General features: G+C 48.4%; 1 protein-coding gene across 1 annotated transcript in view; it reads right to left on the minus strand.

The window, feature by feature from the left end:
• LOC121574077 (teneurin-2-like) overlaps window positions 1-17,687 on the minus strand; it is an 80,729-nt gene that overhangs the window by 24,786 nt on the left and 38,256 nt on the right. Inside the window, exons 5-7 of the mRNA XM_041886659.1 lie at window positions 3,525-3,647; window positions 925-1,130; window positions 505-700 (exon numbers count right to left, since the gene is read on the minus strand). Of these exons, the coding sequence (XP_041742593.1) occupies window positions 505-700; window positions 925-1,130; window positions 3,525-3,647 (525 nt within the window). The remainder of the gene's footprint in view (window positions 1-504; window positions 701-924; window positions 1,131-3,524; window positions 3,648-17,687) is intronic.

Genomic DNA, 17,687 nt, shown 5'->3' on the forward strand with positions numbered 1-17,687 from the left:
CTCATCGCTGGTTATCATTCCAACTGATCTCTAAATCAAAGATGTTGTTTCATGCCTTTACTGCACCAGAGACTGCGTGCCGTGTAGAGATAGTGTTTTTCTTCGGGGGAGCTCCCGACAGTCATGAAAACTTCAATACCAAAGCGAGCGCAAAAATTCCTGTGTTTTCTTTTCTAGATTGTTCTCAGCTATTGCATGCTTGTTTACTGTTAAGCAATGGCGAACTGTGTGACAGGAGGGGCGTACAGACGGAGAGGACTCCACAGGGATACATCTTTTATAACTCAATCTCTCCCACTCAATCTCCAACCTTTCCTTCAAATTCAGAGTTCACTCCCAATATCAGTCCAACCCTATCTGGCCAAAAGGGCTGCAAACTTGGAATGGTACATTTGTAGAACTCAGAGGTGTTACTTACTACCAGAATCTAAAATGTTTTCCCTGCCTTTACAAAGAGAAAATAGAAATATAGAGCTAGCAGGTAAATACCATAACAGCACCCACCTAGAGCCACGGTGCTGAAGGAGACAGACTCCTTGTCTTTGCCGTCGTTGTAGAAGGCCAGATGCCAGGTGCCAGGGTCCAGGTACTGAACAAAGATGGCCTCGTTCAGAACCACCGTGTGGATGCTGCGGCGCTCCCGAGGAGACTCCACCACGCTCCACTTCTCCTTCCCGTCCAGACGCTCCATGTAGTCATACTGAACAGAGAGAACAGGGTTAGTGCGGAGTGCGGAAGGAAGGGGCATGGTAAGAAGTAGTCAATTCTGCTGAATAAACCCTGTTTATTAAATTCAGGTGGAATAATGTCAAGGTCTATAACATATCTGTGACATATGTAATATACTTCTATGATAGCTATATCCAGGTCTTAAAACATGACCTATCTAGGTCTAAAACAATATAGATGGCCATTGCTGGGTACCTGTGCATGGGAGGGGGGCAGACCCTTGCGGATGTACACCCCAAAGAGTGCGTCTTTGCCCAGGGAGATGTTAAACTTGAGGAACAGGGGCTGGCGGAGGTGCAGTAAGGAGCGCCAAAACACTCCTGGGGGGATGTCCTGGCTCACCCGCCGACCTACATCCAGCTCACCTGTACTTATACTACTGTTCCTGTAGACCCATGGTCCTGAAAGAGAGGGGGAGGAGGGAAGGGGGAAGGGGGAGGATAGATGGGGAGGAGGGAAGGGGGAGGAGAGAGGGGGAGGAGGGAAGGGGGAGGGGAGAGAGAGAGAGGGAGAGAGAGACAGAGAGAGAGAGAGGGGGTGAGTGAAAGAATAACAGAGAGAGAGGATGAGGGGAAAGAAAAAGAGAGAGAGAGTGCGAGAGAAAGAGTAGGTTAGACATATCAAATCCAAGGTAAAGGTCCCTGTGAGTATCCCTCAGATCTCTGTTGAAAGAACACCTCTGCTGTGATGAAACCCAGAAGAAAGTCAATGTCTCCAGCTTATGGAGAGGCAATGCAAATATTTGTGTTTCATAGCGGATAAAACCAACATACAGATGCTGTTTTACTAAGGTGTGTATTTACGACACTATTAATCATCTCACACAGTAAAAGGGTTTTAGATGAATGTTTACACTGTAGTACTGTCGGATGCAGCATCACACAGCTCCTGTAGCTCCGTTTCCCTATGGGGACGGCGAGGAACTAAAGATCTGCTACCATTATCCTCCTCCCTCGGAGAGGAGGATGGCAGTATTCCCAGACCTGTTTGTCATGCAGCTCTCATGGGACTGAGGGGGTCGACAATAGTGAAGACTTTGCTAAATCGTTGTAGTCCACCATCATTTGTAGTGCAACATACTGTATCTCCCCTTCAAAACACTTGAGAAATTGGTGCAGGAACATGAAGTTCCTAGTATTAACTATAACTGCAAGCATTGCTATCCCTCTCTGTTTTTGAGCAGTTAACCCAAAATAGTTTATTTTCCTAGCTGAGAAACCTCTGGCTGTATTAAAAATGGATGAGGGAGAGAGATAGACAGAGAATGGGATGGAGAGAGAGAGAGAGTGAAGGGAGATACAGAGAGACAGAGAAATAAACAAGGTCCTGGGTAGCGATATGTTCCTCCCACAGTATTAAGGCAGGGGTGTTATTCCTCCTGAACACATCAGGCAGATCTGCAAAGTCCTCCTGACAGTGAGGATCACAGACACACAGCAAGAGAATCACACTACCCACAATGCTCTGGCTCGCCTCCAGCACAGTCTCACAGCTCCCTCTCTCTGTCTTTACTGCAGAGTGACCTCAACTCATCTAGACACCAGGATCCAAGCCCTGGAGGTTAGGGAGGCATCAACCGTTTAGTCTGAGGTCTGCCTCACAACACAGTCTTATGAAAAACTGTTCCCAGTCCTGCCAAACTCCGGAGAGCCCAACATGACTGCTGTATCTCTCAGTAAAGAGGTGTTTGATGCCATTCCCAACAGATGACAGATGTGCTCTCACTCATATCTTGTCCTTTCCACAACCTTCTCTAATGACATGAAGCCCAGCAAATTCAAACGCTCAATTTCAGCGTCTGCCTTAAACAAACTAGCTTGGCACAGACATGCAGTGTGTGTGTGTGTTTGTGTGTGTGTGTGTGTGTTTGTGTGTTTGTGTGTGTGAGTGCGTGTCGGCTCATCAGACAGCCCGTGCTTGGCGGCTCCTCAGAGCCACTCCAGCGGCCCTCCATCAAAGCCAACGTCACACTGTTGGAAAAACACTTCAGAGGACGAGTTCACAGCTCGAGTCTCCGAGAGCGATTTCACAGCTCCTTCCGCCCACACTACGCCTCCTCTCGCTGGATTAGATGGAATGTGTCGTTACAGTCCTCCTAAATTAAGACGCGCTTCTGACGCAGCCAGCAAATTCCACAGACAGGAGGGAGTGATATGGCGTTTTAACAGCAATCAAACAAAATGTGCATTGGTATGTGTGAGGAATTACTAAGGATTTATCTGAGGGCTGAAGACTTCCTTTCTAATGTGTTACTAATTCACAAGGGAAATGAGGCATTACATGCACTATGGTGGACGGATGGTCAGCCTTGTGTCATCCTTTGAATACGCTCCAACTGCAAACTTCAAAGCACAAGGTAAATCATCTGAATTCTAATGCAATTGGCAAAGCTCCTTTAATAGAACCTGTGTAAGCTCTGTTGATGTGATTAGTATTCTATTAGGAGTTTTGCACTAGACAGGGTAAGCTTCAATATGATTCAAACACTCCCGACAGCAGAAAAGGGAGAACTCGTTGTAATTTGTTCATCAACAAATGAAAGCCAGGCACTTCTTGTTCTTCTCTGTTTGTTTGTTCTTGCACATTAGCAGGTTGTAGGTTTCCACTACATCCTTCCCTCCATTCATAAACAAATCTAGCCCAGAGCTACCAGACCAGTTTGTTCTGCAGGCCTCACTAGTTGTTAGAGCCCCCAGTACAGTTTCCAGCCATCCATGCAGCCTCAGTGTAGTGTAGTGGATGGTTTGAGCACCATGGCCAGGGGCGGTAGCCGTGCAGACTCTGGCTGTTCTTACCTCTGCCTCCGGAGGGCACTGTTGCCACGTCGCTCCTGCCCGGTAGCCCAGTGCTCAGTCCGTTGTTGATCAGGTGACCATCGGCCGGTTTCAGCTGCCAGTTGAGCCCCAGCAGATTCAGAACTGAGCGAGAGAGAGAGATAGGGAGTTGTGTGAGAGAGAGAGAGCACAATAGTATAGTGTGAATAAAGTAGTGTATATACCACTAATACACAGAGCTGAGCTGTTGACCTGTGCTGGGTTGGGCTGGCCACAATGGCCAGGCAGCTTGCTCACACAGGTAGACTGTAAGACCACAGCCCAGGAGAACAGTTTAATCAGCCTCTCACTTCATTACTTAATCACAATGGCCTTTAGGTAAATCACTTCATTCCAATACTCAAGTGAAAACTGGCTTTGTCTCAATACCTTCCTGTATATTGGATTAAATGCTGGGACATCGTAAATCTTGATTAAAAAAAGACAAATAGGCGGAATCGGAATAATAATAAAAAATAATATATATAATGCTATGAATTCAGTGACAAAGTGACATAAGCAAAGATGACTATTCTTCTTGAGTTAACCAGCTCTTACATTCATTGCCAGGAAAAGACCTTGGATTAATATCTCAGCAATTTTTTCATCTGCTCCTCAGAACTCCAATTACTGCTGCCAATGACCTTTTGCACAGAGCGAAACCCAGAGAGTAGATCATTCAGATATATCAAAATTCAAAAATGTAGCTATTAGGCTGGGACAGGGATGTAATCTGCTTGAAGCACACATCAACCTCACTATAACAAGTCAGACAGATCGATGCTCTATGATAATAAAAGGAACAGTCGTTTTGTCAGTCAGTATTCCTAAGGTCATCTACATGACAGCATGCAGAGTGGTCCAAGGGCTATGTGGGGAGAGGCAGAGGGGGTCTTAATATTCTACCCAGTCCCTCTTTCCCTACTCCACATGGACACACACCAGCACACACACTGACATTCGCATGTACAGGCACAGGAGTATGCATGCAAGCAGAGAGGCCACACAAACACACACACACACACACACACACACACACACACACACACACACACACACACACACACACACAGTCTTGTACAACTAACCTTGTGGGGACACACAATTCAGTCCCATTCAAAATCGTATATTCCCTAACTCCTAACCCTAACCTAATTCTAACCTTAACCCAAAACCCCTAGAAATAGCATTTGACGTTGTGGGGACCAACAAAATGTCCCCAGTTGTCCCCATAAGTATAGATAAACACGTCCACACACACACACACACAACGATGCAGACGTATGCAGTATTAGTGTTAATGACTCACTTTCATCTGTGCCCTACTAGCCCACCTAAATCTCCTCCCACCCCCTCTCCAGTGAGCTGGAGCACAGACTGAGGGCTGAGGCAGACAGTAGGCTGAGAAGAATGAATGGAGCAGGATGGGCCCCTCAGTATCGCTCCTGTCTGAGCTGTTCAGCTTGACTTGTAGGCAGACAGGCAGTCAGGCAGTCAGTCAGTCAGGCAGGCAGGCAGTCAGGCAGGCAGTCTATGCTCCTGTGCCACGCCACTGTTAACCTCTCTCTATTGCCACAGAGGGGCAGAGATGGAACAGCCTTTCTCCACTAAATCCATTTACTCCCGCTTTCTCGCTCTTTCTCTCCTCTATCTGCTTATCTGTCACAATCTCTCTCCTTCAATCCACATCTCCTTCATTCATCTCTCTCTGCAACCTTTCTTTTCACCCTCAGCAGTCACTAGGCCTATGTCCCAGATACACTTTGCTATCGAGACATTGGGCTGCTGCTGCTGATCCTAGGACAGATCAGGGACAAAGAAGTCCAGAAACGTTATCAATAATAAGCTCTCTCTGAAAGCTTTGTCTAATGTGACACAATTCACTGCATTTCTGTCGATGCTGGCAAGAAACCTGTCGTCTTTCTACTCAGCCTGTAGAGGGCACCCTTGCTATAAACCATTGCAGAGTTCAAAGGGGAATTATTGATAAGGTCTATGCATGGGGAGCCATACTGCATATCGGCTCTGTATTGCAGGGAGACACACCTCTATACAGTACTCCACAGCAATGGCGCTACCTTCCTCAACCCAGGATGGTGCCAAAAGACAAATACAGTCAATTGTCCATTCTATTACATCATTTAACAACAATCAAATGATGCTATTCTAAAAATAGCACTTCTCAATGACTATTTTCAAGCCATCTCCTTAAGGCGTGCACACAGTCATCCTACATTTAAACAAAGTAAACAAATCAGGCTGGCTGTGCAGCTATAGTTATGCACACTATAAATGTGCCCATGGGGATGAGTGTAGGAAAAGGATCAGAGAAAAGCAGGCACTTTGCATGCATTAGCTCAAAGACAAGAGCAGCAGCACTGCACTCCTTACTGCTGTCTGCACACTGCCTGTACAACTCCCAAGGTTTACCTAGATAATCATTAGCTGATTGAATAAAAGCTTGCCAATGAGGCGAAGAGACAGTCAAAATATACCTAAATGACAGGCGGGCCCCTCAAGCTGTTGGTCATCCTCAGTTCATTCAGTACAAGAACCCAAATTCTACAGAGGCATTAATAGATCCTTGCCTTCGGGATCCTATCCCTCCCTAGCGTCTTTCGGTACAACACAGGCCTCTCTAAAGACACATGCATACATGGAAAACAATGTAAGCTAGGTAATCAGTGGTTAATCAGTCTGTCAATAAACTAGCATGGCAAGTGTTAAATGCTCTGTGTCGCTTCAATGCACTTAGACTGCTTAATCACATCTGGGGGAAAATCTTTCACAAACTCATTTTCGGCCCCGCAATAAACATGAATAATTAACAGAAAATGTGTTAGATGAGAAATTCATGAGATGGTGCATAACAATTTATGTAATCTTTATCTATAATTCAGCTCCTCAAAGTGATGTATAATATTACCTAGAGAAGGACTCATATGAGAGATGACCTCAATGCTACCGGGACGGCACCGTGAGTCCCCCGTCTCTGTCTCTGTCTCTTCTGCAGTAGCAGGACGCTCCGACTTCACATCACATCTCTGCTCTGTTCTGTTCTGTTCTGTACAGGCAGTTAGACCCTCATCAACGAACAGCCCAGAGAGATACCCCCGGTGGAATAATGCAGTATAATGATTTATTATTGGCTACCACTCACTTCATTTGGTTATGTATCAAAACTCAATGTGACATTCCAAAAAAGATCAAGTTGAAATAAATTGGTCTGGGGAGTCTGATGAATTCTATGAATCTAACAGGTGAAGAGACTTCAGAAAGACAGTTTGGGGACTGAGACTGGGTGTGGCAGATTTATTTAACCCTTTATTCTTGTAATACGCCCATGTCAGCTGCTCCCTCTCCTGCAAACGCAAACACAGCTAAGTCTAAAGGCTTTCAAGTTCAACCACAAAGTGGAGCAGGCCCAGGGGCCAGGGATGGAGCTTGCCGGGCCGGCTGAGGAGAGGAAAGCAGGCCATGCTGGGGTTGAGGATGGGCCGTGATGTGATGGAGGAGAGGAGCTCAGGCCCGCTCGGTTGGTCCCCTGGCAGGACCAGCCTCTGATGAACCGGTAATGAAAACAGCCATGGGCCTTGCTCCCTGGGGGCTACACCCCCTCTGACTGATGCAACTAAGTGGCAGTTCACAGCAATCTGAGGACAGGATTACAGGAAGCTAAAAGCAGGTGTGCAGTCTGTGCAACACCACCCCTCCCCCATCCCCGAGAGACAACTCAAATGATAGGTGTGTAAACACTGACACTTGGCTCTTTCTCTAATACACACCATGTTAGTCATACACTTATCGACAGAAACTAATACACATGCACACAAACAAACAAACACACACACACACAAACACTTGCATGGACAAAAGCGCACTATGAAATAAAAAGCTTTTATTCCCACTGATCTCCCGGCGTGTTTCCATCTTTGAAGTCTGTTTGATTTGTCATTCACAGCTTCTAGCAACACTGTTGTGAATACAAATGTGTGACTACGAGAATCGACAGTGTCTCTCCTAACAATGAAAAGCCAAGCCAATAACAGCAGCCCTTTCTGGGGTCTATCCATCCCCACTGCAGCGTTCTCTCCACAGCGTGTATCTGTATCCACCACTCTATCCCTGACCACTGAGGGACCCCAGCCTCATCACCTCACCTCTGAGAGATGATGCCACATGCCTGTGCTGCTGAGTCATTTTGTTGTCTGTTCATCACCCTCTCTGCAGACCCATGGAATCTAAAAAGGATTACCACCCCACCAGCACCCCCCTCCCTCTGCCAGCACCCCCACTCGGCGAGGGCGAGATGTGGGTGTGAAGAACAGCGTAACGAGATGGATCCAATCTATTCCACTCCGCTTGTCAAAATCCCTGAGCTCAACCATCAGTCCCCCAGACACCTTTTTCTTCTTCTATAATTACAACCTTCGTGTTATGAGTTTCTTTCTCTTACTCTTTCCCCGACTCCAAATGGACCATGTCACCATCCTGCCCATGTGCAAGTGCTGAGGAGACAGGGGTATATAGCGCTGTCACACAAACTATCGGTCTCATGAAGGAGTGCCAGGGAGAACATCCACACATATGCCAGCAGCATACCACCCTGCATCCCACTGCTGGCTTGCCCCTGAAGCTAAGCAGGGTTGGTCCTGTTGGTCCCTGGATGGGGGATCAGATGCTGCTTGAAGTGTTGTTGGAGGCCACTAGGGGGCAGTCTTCCCTCTAGTCTAAGGAGATCCCAATTCCAGGGCAGTGAAGGGGACATTGCCCTATGTAGGGTGCCGTCTTTCGGATGGGATGATAAACGGGTGTCCTGACTCTCTGTGGTCATTCAAAATCCCATGGCACTTATCGTAAGAGTAGGGGTGTTAACCCCAGTGTCATGGCAACATTCCCAACCTGGCCCCATTCCATCATGGCCACCTAATTATCCTCTTCATTCCTAATTGGCATATATCACTCCTCACCTGTCTAGCTGACGTGTGGTGAGAGTTCTGGCACAAAAATGGTTGCTCTGCATCACTGAGGTGGGTGCTACACATTGATGGTGGATGAGGTGAATTTCCCCCTACTATGTAAAGTGCTTTGAGTACGTCAGTTGGTAGAACAGTGCTATATAAATCCAATCAATTATTAATTATTATTATAATATCTGGAGTCAGGCCACATGCTCAGCCACCCTCTCCACAGCTGCATCTCCATACAGCTCATACTATATGTGTCTAACCGTAACCGGCCAAGTTCACCAGTGGTGGCTGGCCATTCCAGCAATACTGCCAGGGCACTCTGCTCTCCGCTGCTTTTAAACAGAAACAGACCTGAATTTACTATTACTATGCAGGCTGGCATTTGTTTATAGCGAGAGGTAAAAATATGAAATTAAGTGGAATGGAAATAAAGTCGAATTTTGATTGTTATTTCTGTATGCCAGAAGCAGAATTTAGAGTAGAATGAAGAGATGAGGACTCAGGGTTGTGGATTGTTTTTCTCCAGTTTAAAGCGTGTGCATTGTATAGAATATCTAACACATCCATGACATGCGGCATCAGGAGAACCTTCACTCAAAGCCTCATCTCCAAAACAGGAAGGGAAGGAATTTCAGGTTGGGCTCTCTCCAGTGTACACCGGATTCATTCTGCACATGACTCTAAAAGTTTTGCCGGCATGAAGGTCAAAGTCTCCAAAGGCTTGGGGACATTGGGGGTCGTGTTTTCCAGGGCAGAGCCAGTCTGATGAGGGAGAAAGAAAAAAGAATGTGACAGACTGAGTGTATTGATGGAGCACTAGCTTCACCCAGAGAGAGGAGAGGAGAGGAAATCCACGCAGGGCTGAGGACGTCTACCACCTGTCTCACACGTTTTATCACATGGCCTGTCACTAATGATGGACAGATGACTACAATCGGAACACACACATAAAATTGACAACCGCCAACCCTGCTCCATCACTGATACCAGAGACAGAGGGTGAATAATATGAGTGGATATATGTGTGTGTGTGCCTGTGCCTGTGTGTGTCAGGTAGTGTTTTACTCTAAATATGCCCGTTATAATCCTGTTTTATGAGTCATTAGGTTGATTTCAGTGTCAATTACCCAACTTTCCCGGTTTCATGTCATGCGTAATGTTATGGCCAGATTAGCAGCTCCAGCACCAGTCCAGCTAACATACAGCGCACTCGGAAAGTATTCAGATCCCTTCACTTTTTCCAAATTTTGTTACGTTACAGCCTTATTCTAAAGTGGATTAAATAAATATTTTTCCCTCATTAATCTACACACAATACCCCATATTAACAAAGTGAAAACAGATTTTTAGACATTTTTGCAAATGTATTAAAAATAAAAACAGAAATACCTTATTTACATAAGTATTCAGACCCTTTGCTATGAGACTCGAAAATGAGCTCAGGTGCATCCTGCTTCCATTGATCATCCTTGAGATGTTTCTACAACTTGATTGGAGTCCACCTGTGGTAAATTCAATTGATTGGATATGATTTTGAAAGGCACACACCTGTCTATATAAGGTCCCACAGTTGACAGTGCATGTCTGAGCAAAAACCAAGCCATGAGGTCGAAGGAATTGTCTGAAGAGCTCCGAGACAGGATTGTGTTGAGGCACAGATCTGGGGAAGGGTACCAAAACATTTCTGCAGCAAGGTCCCCAAGAACACAGTGGCCTCCATCATTCTTAAATGGAAGAAGTTTGGAACCACCAAGACTCTTCCTAGAGCTGGCCGCCCAGCCAAACTGAGCAATTGGGGGAGAAGGGCCTTGGTCAGGGAGGTGACTAAGAATCCGATGGTCACTCTGACAGAGCTCCAGAGTTCCTCTGTGGAGATGGGAGAACCTTCCAGAAGGACAACCATCTCTGCAGCACTCCACCAATCAGGCCTTTATGTTAGAGTGGCCAGACGGAAGCCACACCTCAGTAAAAGGCACATGACAGCCCGGAGGAAACCGGGCACCGCTCATCACCTGGCCAATACCATCCCTACGGTGAAGCATGGTGGTGGCTGCATCATGATGTGGGGATGTTTTTCAGCGGCAGGTACTGGGAGACTAGTCAGGATTGAGGTAAAGATGAACGAAGCAAAGTACAGAGAGATCCTTGATGAAAACCTGCTCCAGAGCGCTCAGCACCTCAGACTGGGGCGAAGGTTCGCCTTCCAACAGGACAATGACCCTAAGCACACAGCCAAGACAACGCAGGAGTAGCTTTGGGACAAGTCTCTGAATGTCCTTGAGTGGCCCGGCCAGAGCCTGGACTTGAACGCGATCGAACATCTCAGGAGAGACCTAAAAAATAGCTGTGCAGCGACGCTCCCCATCCAACCTGACAGAGCTTGAGAGGATCTGCAGAGAAGAAATGGGAGAAACTCCCCAAATACAGGTGTGGCAAGCTTGTAGCGTCATACCCAAGAAGACTCAAGGCTATAATCGCTGCCAAAGGTGCTTCAACAAAGTACTGAGTAAAGGGTTTGAACACTTATGTAAATGTCATATTTCAGTTTTAAATGTTGTATAAAGTTGCACAGAATTCTAAAAACCAGTTTTTGCTTTGTCATTATTGGGTATTGTGTGTAGATGGATGAGGGATTCTTTTTATTTTAGAGTAAGGCTGTAACATAACAAAATGTAGAAAAAGTTAAGGGGTCTGAATACTTTTTGAATGCACTGTAACTAAGGGGATTGTAATATTCATATGTGTCACCATACTGAATTGTAATTGGATGCATCATACTGTGCAATGATTGGTTAAGACCACCCAGGTGGTGAGGTCATTCTAAGATGATCATGGCCAGAGACACATGGACATGCACGTTATAGCTAGTTAATAAAGAGGTACGTTTATAAATATCCTGTCGTCCTGCATTTTATTATTTTGTACAAAGCGTACAAAACAAGACATGGTGTCAGAGTAAAAGGACTAAAAGATGGATTTTGCTGGAGTTCCTTCACCTCGAATGGATTGGGGGTCTACAAATCTACCCGATGCATGGCGTAAGTTCAAACAGCATGTGGAGCTGATGTTCACGGGTCCTCTGAAGGAAAGAGGAGAAGAGGAAAAGTGCAGCTACCTGCTCCTCTGGATCGGTGAAAAAGGGAGAGACATTTACAACACATGGACACTTACCGAGGCTGAATCAAAGGTACTGAAAACATACTACGATCGTTTTGAAGCATATGTTTTGCCAAAGACCAATACAATTTTCGCTAGGTACAAATTCCATGAGAAAGTACAAGGCGCTAGTGAATCGTTTGAACAGTTTGTCACTGAGCTGCGTCTGCTTGTGAAAGACTGTGATTATGCAAACAAGGATGAGATGGTCAGGGACCGTATTGTATTTGGAATACAATCACCGCGAGTGAGAGAGAAACTTTTGAATGTTGGATCAGAGTTAACGCTGGACAAAGCTATCGACATAGCCAGATCTCACGAGCTAGCACAGGTTCAGATGAAAACCATTTCAGGCGGCAGCATGAGCGCATCACGTGAACAAGCAGTGCACGCAGTCAGGCAGACATCAAAGCACACCTCCAGTGCCCAGAGAGCATGTTTCAGAACGGAGACAGACAGAACTCCAAAACAGAGCGACACAGACTCCAAACGCCCCCAAAACATGTGGATATTGTGGATACAAAGTGCATGGCGAACAGGGGAATTGCCCAGCTAAAGGCAAACAGTGTACTAAATGTGGAAAATGGAATCACTTTGCAAAAGTGTGCAGAGTTTACCGTGGAAAAACAGTACATACAGTGAGTGAAGATGAAATGTCAATCAAAGAGTCAAATGCTGATGAACTGTTTATTGATTCAGTGACACAGAAAAGTCAGATATCAGAGACAGAGCAAGCCTTTGCTGACATTGAGATAGGAAGACAAGGCACAGAGCTAAAATTCAAACTAGACACTGGTGCACAAGTAAACATTATTCCTCTGAGTAAGTACAGAAGCTTGACATCTGAGTGTGAGCTACAGCCCACCACGCGCAGACTGACTGGTTATGGTGGTGAACAGCTCCCAGTAAAAGGCACATGCACTCTCAAATGCAAATACAAGGAAAGGGACATGATGTTGGACTTTTACGTTGTTGACACTCGAGCACCTGCAGTGCTAGGTCTTAAAGCATGTTTAGACATGGACCTTATCAAGCTAGTTTTATCAGTGACAGCACCAGTAGAGATAGAGAATGTCATGGAGGAGTTTGCTGATGTTTTTACAGGAATAGGACTATTCCCAGGAGAATGTACCATTCACCTTAACCCAGACGCAACCCCTGTGATCTACCCACCGAGAAAGATTCCACTTGCTCTCCGCGCCCGTCTGAAGAAAGAGTTGGAGAGCATGGAGCAATCTGACATCGTCACCAAGGTTACAGAACCGACGGATTGGGTCAACGCGTTAGTGGTGGTGGAGAAACCACGGACAGGCAAGCTCAGAGTATGTCTCGACCCAAGAGACTTGAACAAGGCTATCAAACGCCCCCATTACCCCTTACCGACGCTAGATGGCATCACACACAAGCTAGCGGGCGCACGCTACTTCAGTGTCATGGACGCCAGATCAGGCTACTGGGCTATCAAGCTCACAGAAGAGTCATCTAAGCTCACAACGTTCAACACACCGTTTGGACGCTACAGGTTCCGTCGCCTGCCTTTTGGGATTATCTCAGCCCAAGACGAGTTTCAGCGAAAGATCGACGAGGTGTACGAAGGCCTCGACGGAGTCGTGGCAATTGTGGACGACATCCTTGTCTATGGTCGAACCAAAGAGGAACACGACAGAAACCTCAGCGCGATGCTGCAAAGGTCCCGCGAGAGAGGAGTCCGGCTCAACCCCGAGAAGAGCACAGTCGGCGCTACAGAGGTCAGCTACTTCGGGCATCTTCTCACAGCGAATGGAATCAAGCCAGATCCGCAGAAGATCTCAGCCATAAAGGAAATGGAGCCACCAAAGAACCGCGCAGAGCTGGAAACAGTGCTTGGCATGGTCAACTACTTAGCCAAGTTCGCACCCAGCCTCTCCAATGCTAATGCACCCCTGCGTCAGCTGCTAAAGCTGTCACGGTTCCCTCAGACAGAACCCAGAAGCAGACCAGGACAAGGAGAGTTGAACGAAGGTGAGGGTTTATTACAGATTCAAAAAAGGTGCAGGATAATCCAGGGAACAGAGCGGGCGGCGTGGATGAGTTGTTGAGGGTGCAGTTGTTGGTCCAATGATGGCTCGGCAGCCGCCGACCATCAGGCAGAGGTAGGGTGAGGGTTCCGGACGAGTGACTGGAGATGGAACAAAAACGGAGGTAAGTCAACAATAAACCAACAAGGTACAAAACAACAAAACTAACGCTAGAAGCTCTAGAACTGATACTCTGATAAACCTACTGTTCATGGCTAACGATCCGGCAGGAACTGGATGTTTGGCCAGAGCCTAAGAAGGGTGATGATCAGGACCAGGTGTGCAGATTGCTGATGGGATGCAGGTGCGGAAAACAAGAGAGCTCCCCGGAGCGTTCCCGAACCCTCGGGAAACTGGAGATCACGAACAGGAAAAACTAGTCACCAGACAGGACCCGACTCAGACTGCCGGGATCGTTACAGTACCCCCCCTCCGACGAACGCCACCGGGCGGACCTCCCGGAGCGCCAGGATGGAGGCGGTAGAAATCACTGATGAGGTCAGCATCTAGGACCTGTCGCCGCGGAATCCAACTCCTCTCTTCAGGACCATACCCCTCCCAGTCCACGAGATACTGGAAACCCCGGCCCCGCCGTCTGGAATCCATGATGCGACGCACCGTGTAGGCAGGACCACCTCCGATCATCCGAGGAGGAGGAGGAGGAGGCGGAGGAGGCAACAGAGGACTGAGGAAAACAGGCTTGAGGCAGGAGACATGAAAGGTGGGATGGACTCTGAGCGTCCTCGGTAGTTTGAGTCGAACTGCCACTGGATTGATCACCTTCTCCACCACAAACGGACCAATGAACTTCGGTAACAACTTCCTAGACTCAGTCCGTAAAGGAAGATCCCGTGTGGCCAACCAGACCCTATCTCCGATGGTGTAGGTGGGAGCGGGGATCCGGCGACGATTCGCCTGGAGCTGATACCGGTCCGAAACTCTAAGGAGTGCCTTTCTGGCCCGATGCCAGGTCCGGTGGCAACGGCGAATATGGGCCTGAACAGAAGGCACTGAGAGCTCCTTCTCCTGAGAAGGGAACAAGGGAGGTTGGTAGCCATACAGGCACTGGAAGGGAGACATCCCAGTGGCAGATGTAGGGGAGAGTATTGTGGGCATACTCAACCCAAGGCAACTGAGAGACCCAGGAGGTGGGGTTGGAAGAGACCAGACAGCGTAGCGTGGATTCCATCTTCTGGTTGGCTCTCTCCGCCTGACCATTGGATTGGGGGTGAAAACCAGATGTGAGACTGACTGTAGCTCCAATGGCCAAACAGAAGGACTTCCAGACAGCAGAGGTAAACTGAGGGCCACGGTCGGAAACGATATCACTGGGCAAACCGTGGACCCTGAAAACCTCCCTAACCAGGATCTCGGACGTCTCCGAGGCAGAGGGAAGCTTGGCAATTGGCACAAAGTGGGCGAACTTGCTGAATCTGTCCACGATAGTCAGAACGACCGTGTTCCCCTCAGAAGCGGGCAACCCAGTGACAAAGTCCAGGGCCAGATGCGACCATGGTCGCCGGGGAATAGGAAGGGGGTGAAGTAGTCCAGAGCTGGACCGATTGGTACTCTTATTCTGCGCACACACTGGACAGGCAGCAACAAAACCCCGAGTATCCTCGGCCATGGCAGGCCACCAAAAACGTCTGCGAAGAAACGCCATTGTCCGAGCCACGCCAGGGTGACAAGCCATCTTACTGGCGTGGGACCATTTGAGGACAGCAGGACGAACCGACTCAGGCACAAACAACCGACCGGGTGGACCGTTACCGGGACCGGGCTGAGTCCGAAGGGCCGCCAGCACCTCCTCCTCAATCTTCCACATAACTGCTCCCACGACGCAGTTCCGGGGAGAATTGTCTCGGTCTTGGACCCACTCTCCTCCGTCTTGGAGAACATCCGGGACAAGGCGTCCGCCTTGCCGTTCTTAGATCCAGGTCGGAACGTCAGGAAAAACTTGAATCGTCCGAAAAACAACGCCCACCTGGCCTGGCGGGAGTTGAGACGTTTAGCCGATTGCACGTAAGCAAGATTCTTGTGGTCAGTCCAGACAATAAACGGTTGCTCCGCCCCCTCCAACCAGTGGCGCCACTCCTCCAAGGCAAGTTTCACCGCGAGAAGCTCCCGGTTACCCACATCGTAATTCCTCTCCGCAGGCGAAAGGCGACGAGAGTAGTAGGCGCAGGGATGGAGTTTACTGTCCGTGGAGCATCGCTGCGACAGGATGGCGCCAACTCCCACATCAGACGCGTCCACTTCAACAACGAACTGACGGGCCGTGTCCGGTTGAGAGAGAATCGGTGCGTTGGTGAATCGCCTCTTCAAATCCAGAAACGCTCGATCCGCCTCCGGATTCCACTTGAAGGTCCTGATACTGGAAGTCAAGGCAGTTAATGGAGCGGCCACACGGCTGTAATCCCGGATGAATCTGCGGTAGAAATTCGCAAACCCCAAAAATCTCTGGAGCTGCAATCTCGTACCGGGCTGGGCCCATTCCAGAACCGCTCTAACCTTCTCCTGGTCCATCCTAATCTCTCCCCTGGAGATGATGTACCCGAGAAAGGATGTCGTGTGGGCGTGAAACTCGCACTTCTCGGCCTTCACGAACAGGCGATTCTCCAACAATCGCTGCAGAACCTGCCGGACATGCTGGACGTGGTCGGAAGGTTCCTTCGAGAAGATCAGAATGTCATCCAGGTAAACAAACACAAAGAGACCGATCATATCTCTCAGGACGTCGTTCACCATACTCTGGAATACCGCTGGAGCATTGGTCAGTCCAAACGGCATCACCTGATACTCGAAGTGACCCATCGGTGTATTGAAACCCGTCAACCACTCGTCCCCCTCTCTGATCCGGACCAGGTGATACGCATTGCGTAGGTCTAGCTTGGTGAACACCGTAGCACCCTGTAAGGAGTCGAAGGCAGAACTCATCAAGGGCAGGGGATACTTGTTCTTGACCGTGATGTCATTCAACCCCCGATAATCAATACACGGTCGAAGAGAGCCATCCTTCTTACCCACAAAGAAGAATCCTGCCCCCAGGGGGTGATGACGAGGACGAACGAGACCAGCAGCTAGGGACTCCTTGATGTAGGTCTCCAACGCCTCACGTTCAGGTCGGGAGATACTGTATAACCTTCCCTTGGGGTAGACAGCTCCAGGAACCAGGTTGATGGCACAATCATATGGTCGGTGGGGAGGGAGTGACAGAGCCTTCTGCTTACTGAAAACTTCCCCCAAATCGTGATATGTCTCGGGAACCAGGGACAAATCTGGGGGTTTAGCCTCAATCACCTGACTGGGAACCGAATGGGGGCAGGCAGTCTTGAGACAGTTAGCATGACAATCAAGGCTCCAACTCGTTACCTTGCCCGTCACCCAATCGAACGTGGGATTGTGTTCCTTCAGCCAGGGGTATCCAAGGACCAGAGGAACATGGGAAGACGGCAGAATGAAGAATGAAATCATCTCAGAATGATTCCCCGACAACCGCATCTTAACCGGTTCAGTCCTCATCGTGATACGTGCCAGACTACTGCCGTTCAGAGTGGTCGCTTCAATGGCTTCCGGCAATTGCTCCTTGGAAAGCCCCAGCTGTTCCACCAACTCGGCATCAAGAAAGCTTCCATCGGCACCTGAATCGATAAAAGCGTTAAGCGCTAAGCTCTGATTCCTGTTCACAAGGGTAGCCGGGAAACGGGGTCTGACAGAGGTACTGAGAGGTTGAAACTGGCTCGCTAAAAGTCCTCCCAACTTTAGCGAGCCGGGCAGTTTGACGACCGCCGGGAACAAGTGGAGATGTAATGTCCCGAGCTACCACAGTAGAGGCAGCAGTTGGTCCTACGTCTATGTTGACGCTCCTCCTTGGTTAACCCGTGCCGCCCCACTTGCATGGGTTCAGAATCGGGAGAGAGGACCTCTCCACTAATCCATTGTGGTGGAGAATGATCGACGTG

The sequence above is a fragment of the Coregonus clupeaformis genome, chromosome 9, assembly GCF_020615455.1.
Source record: "Coregonus clupeaformis isolate EN_2021a chromosome 9, ASM2061545v1, whole genome shotgun sequence".
Taxonomy (NCBI): Eukaryota; Metazoa; Chordata; class Actinopteri; order Salmoniformes; family Salmonidae; genus Coregonus; species Coregonus clupeaformis.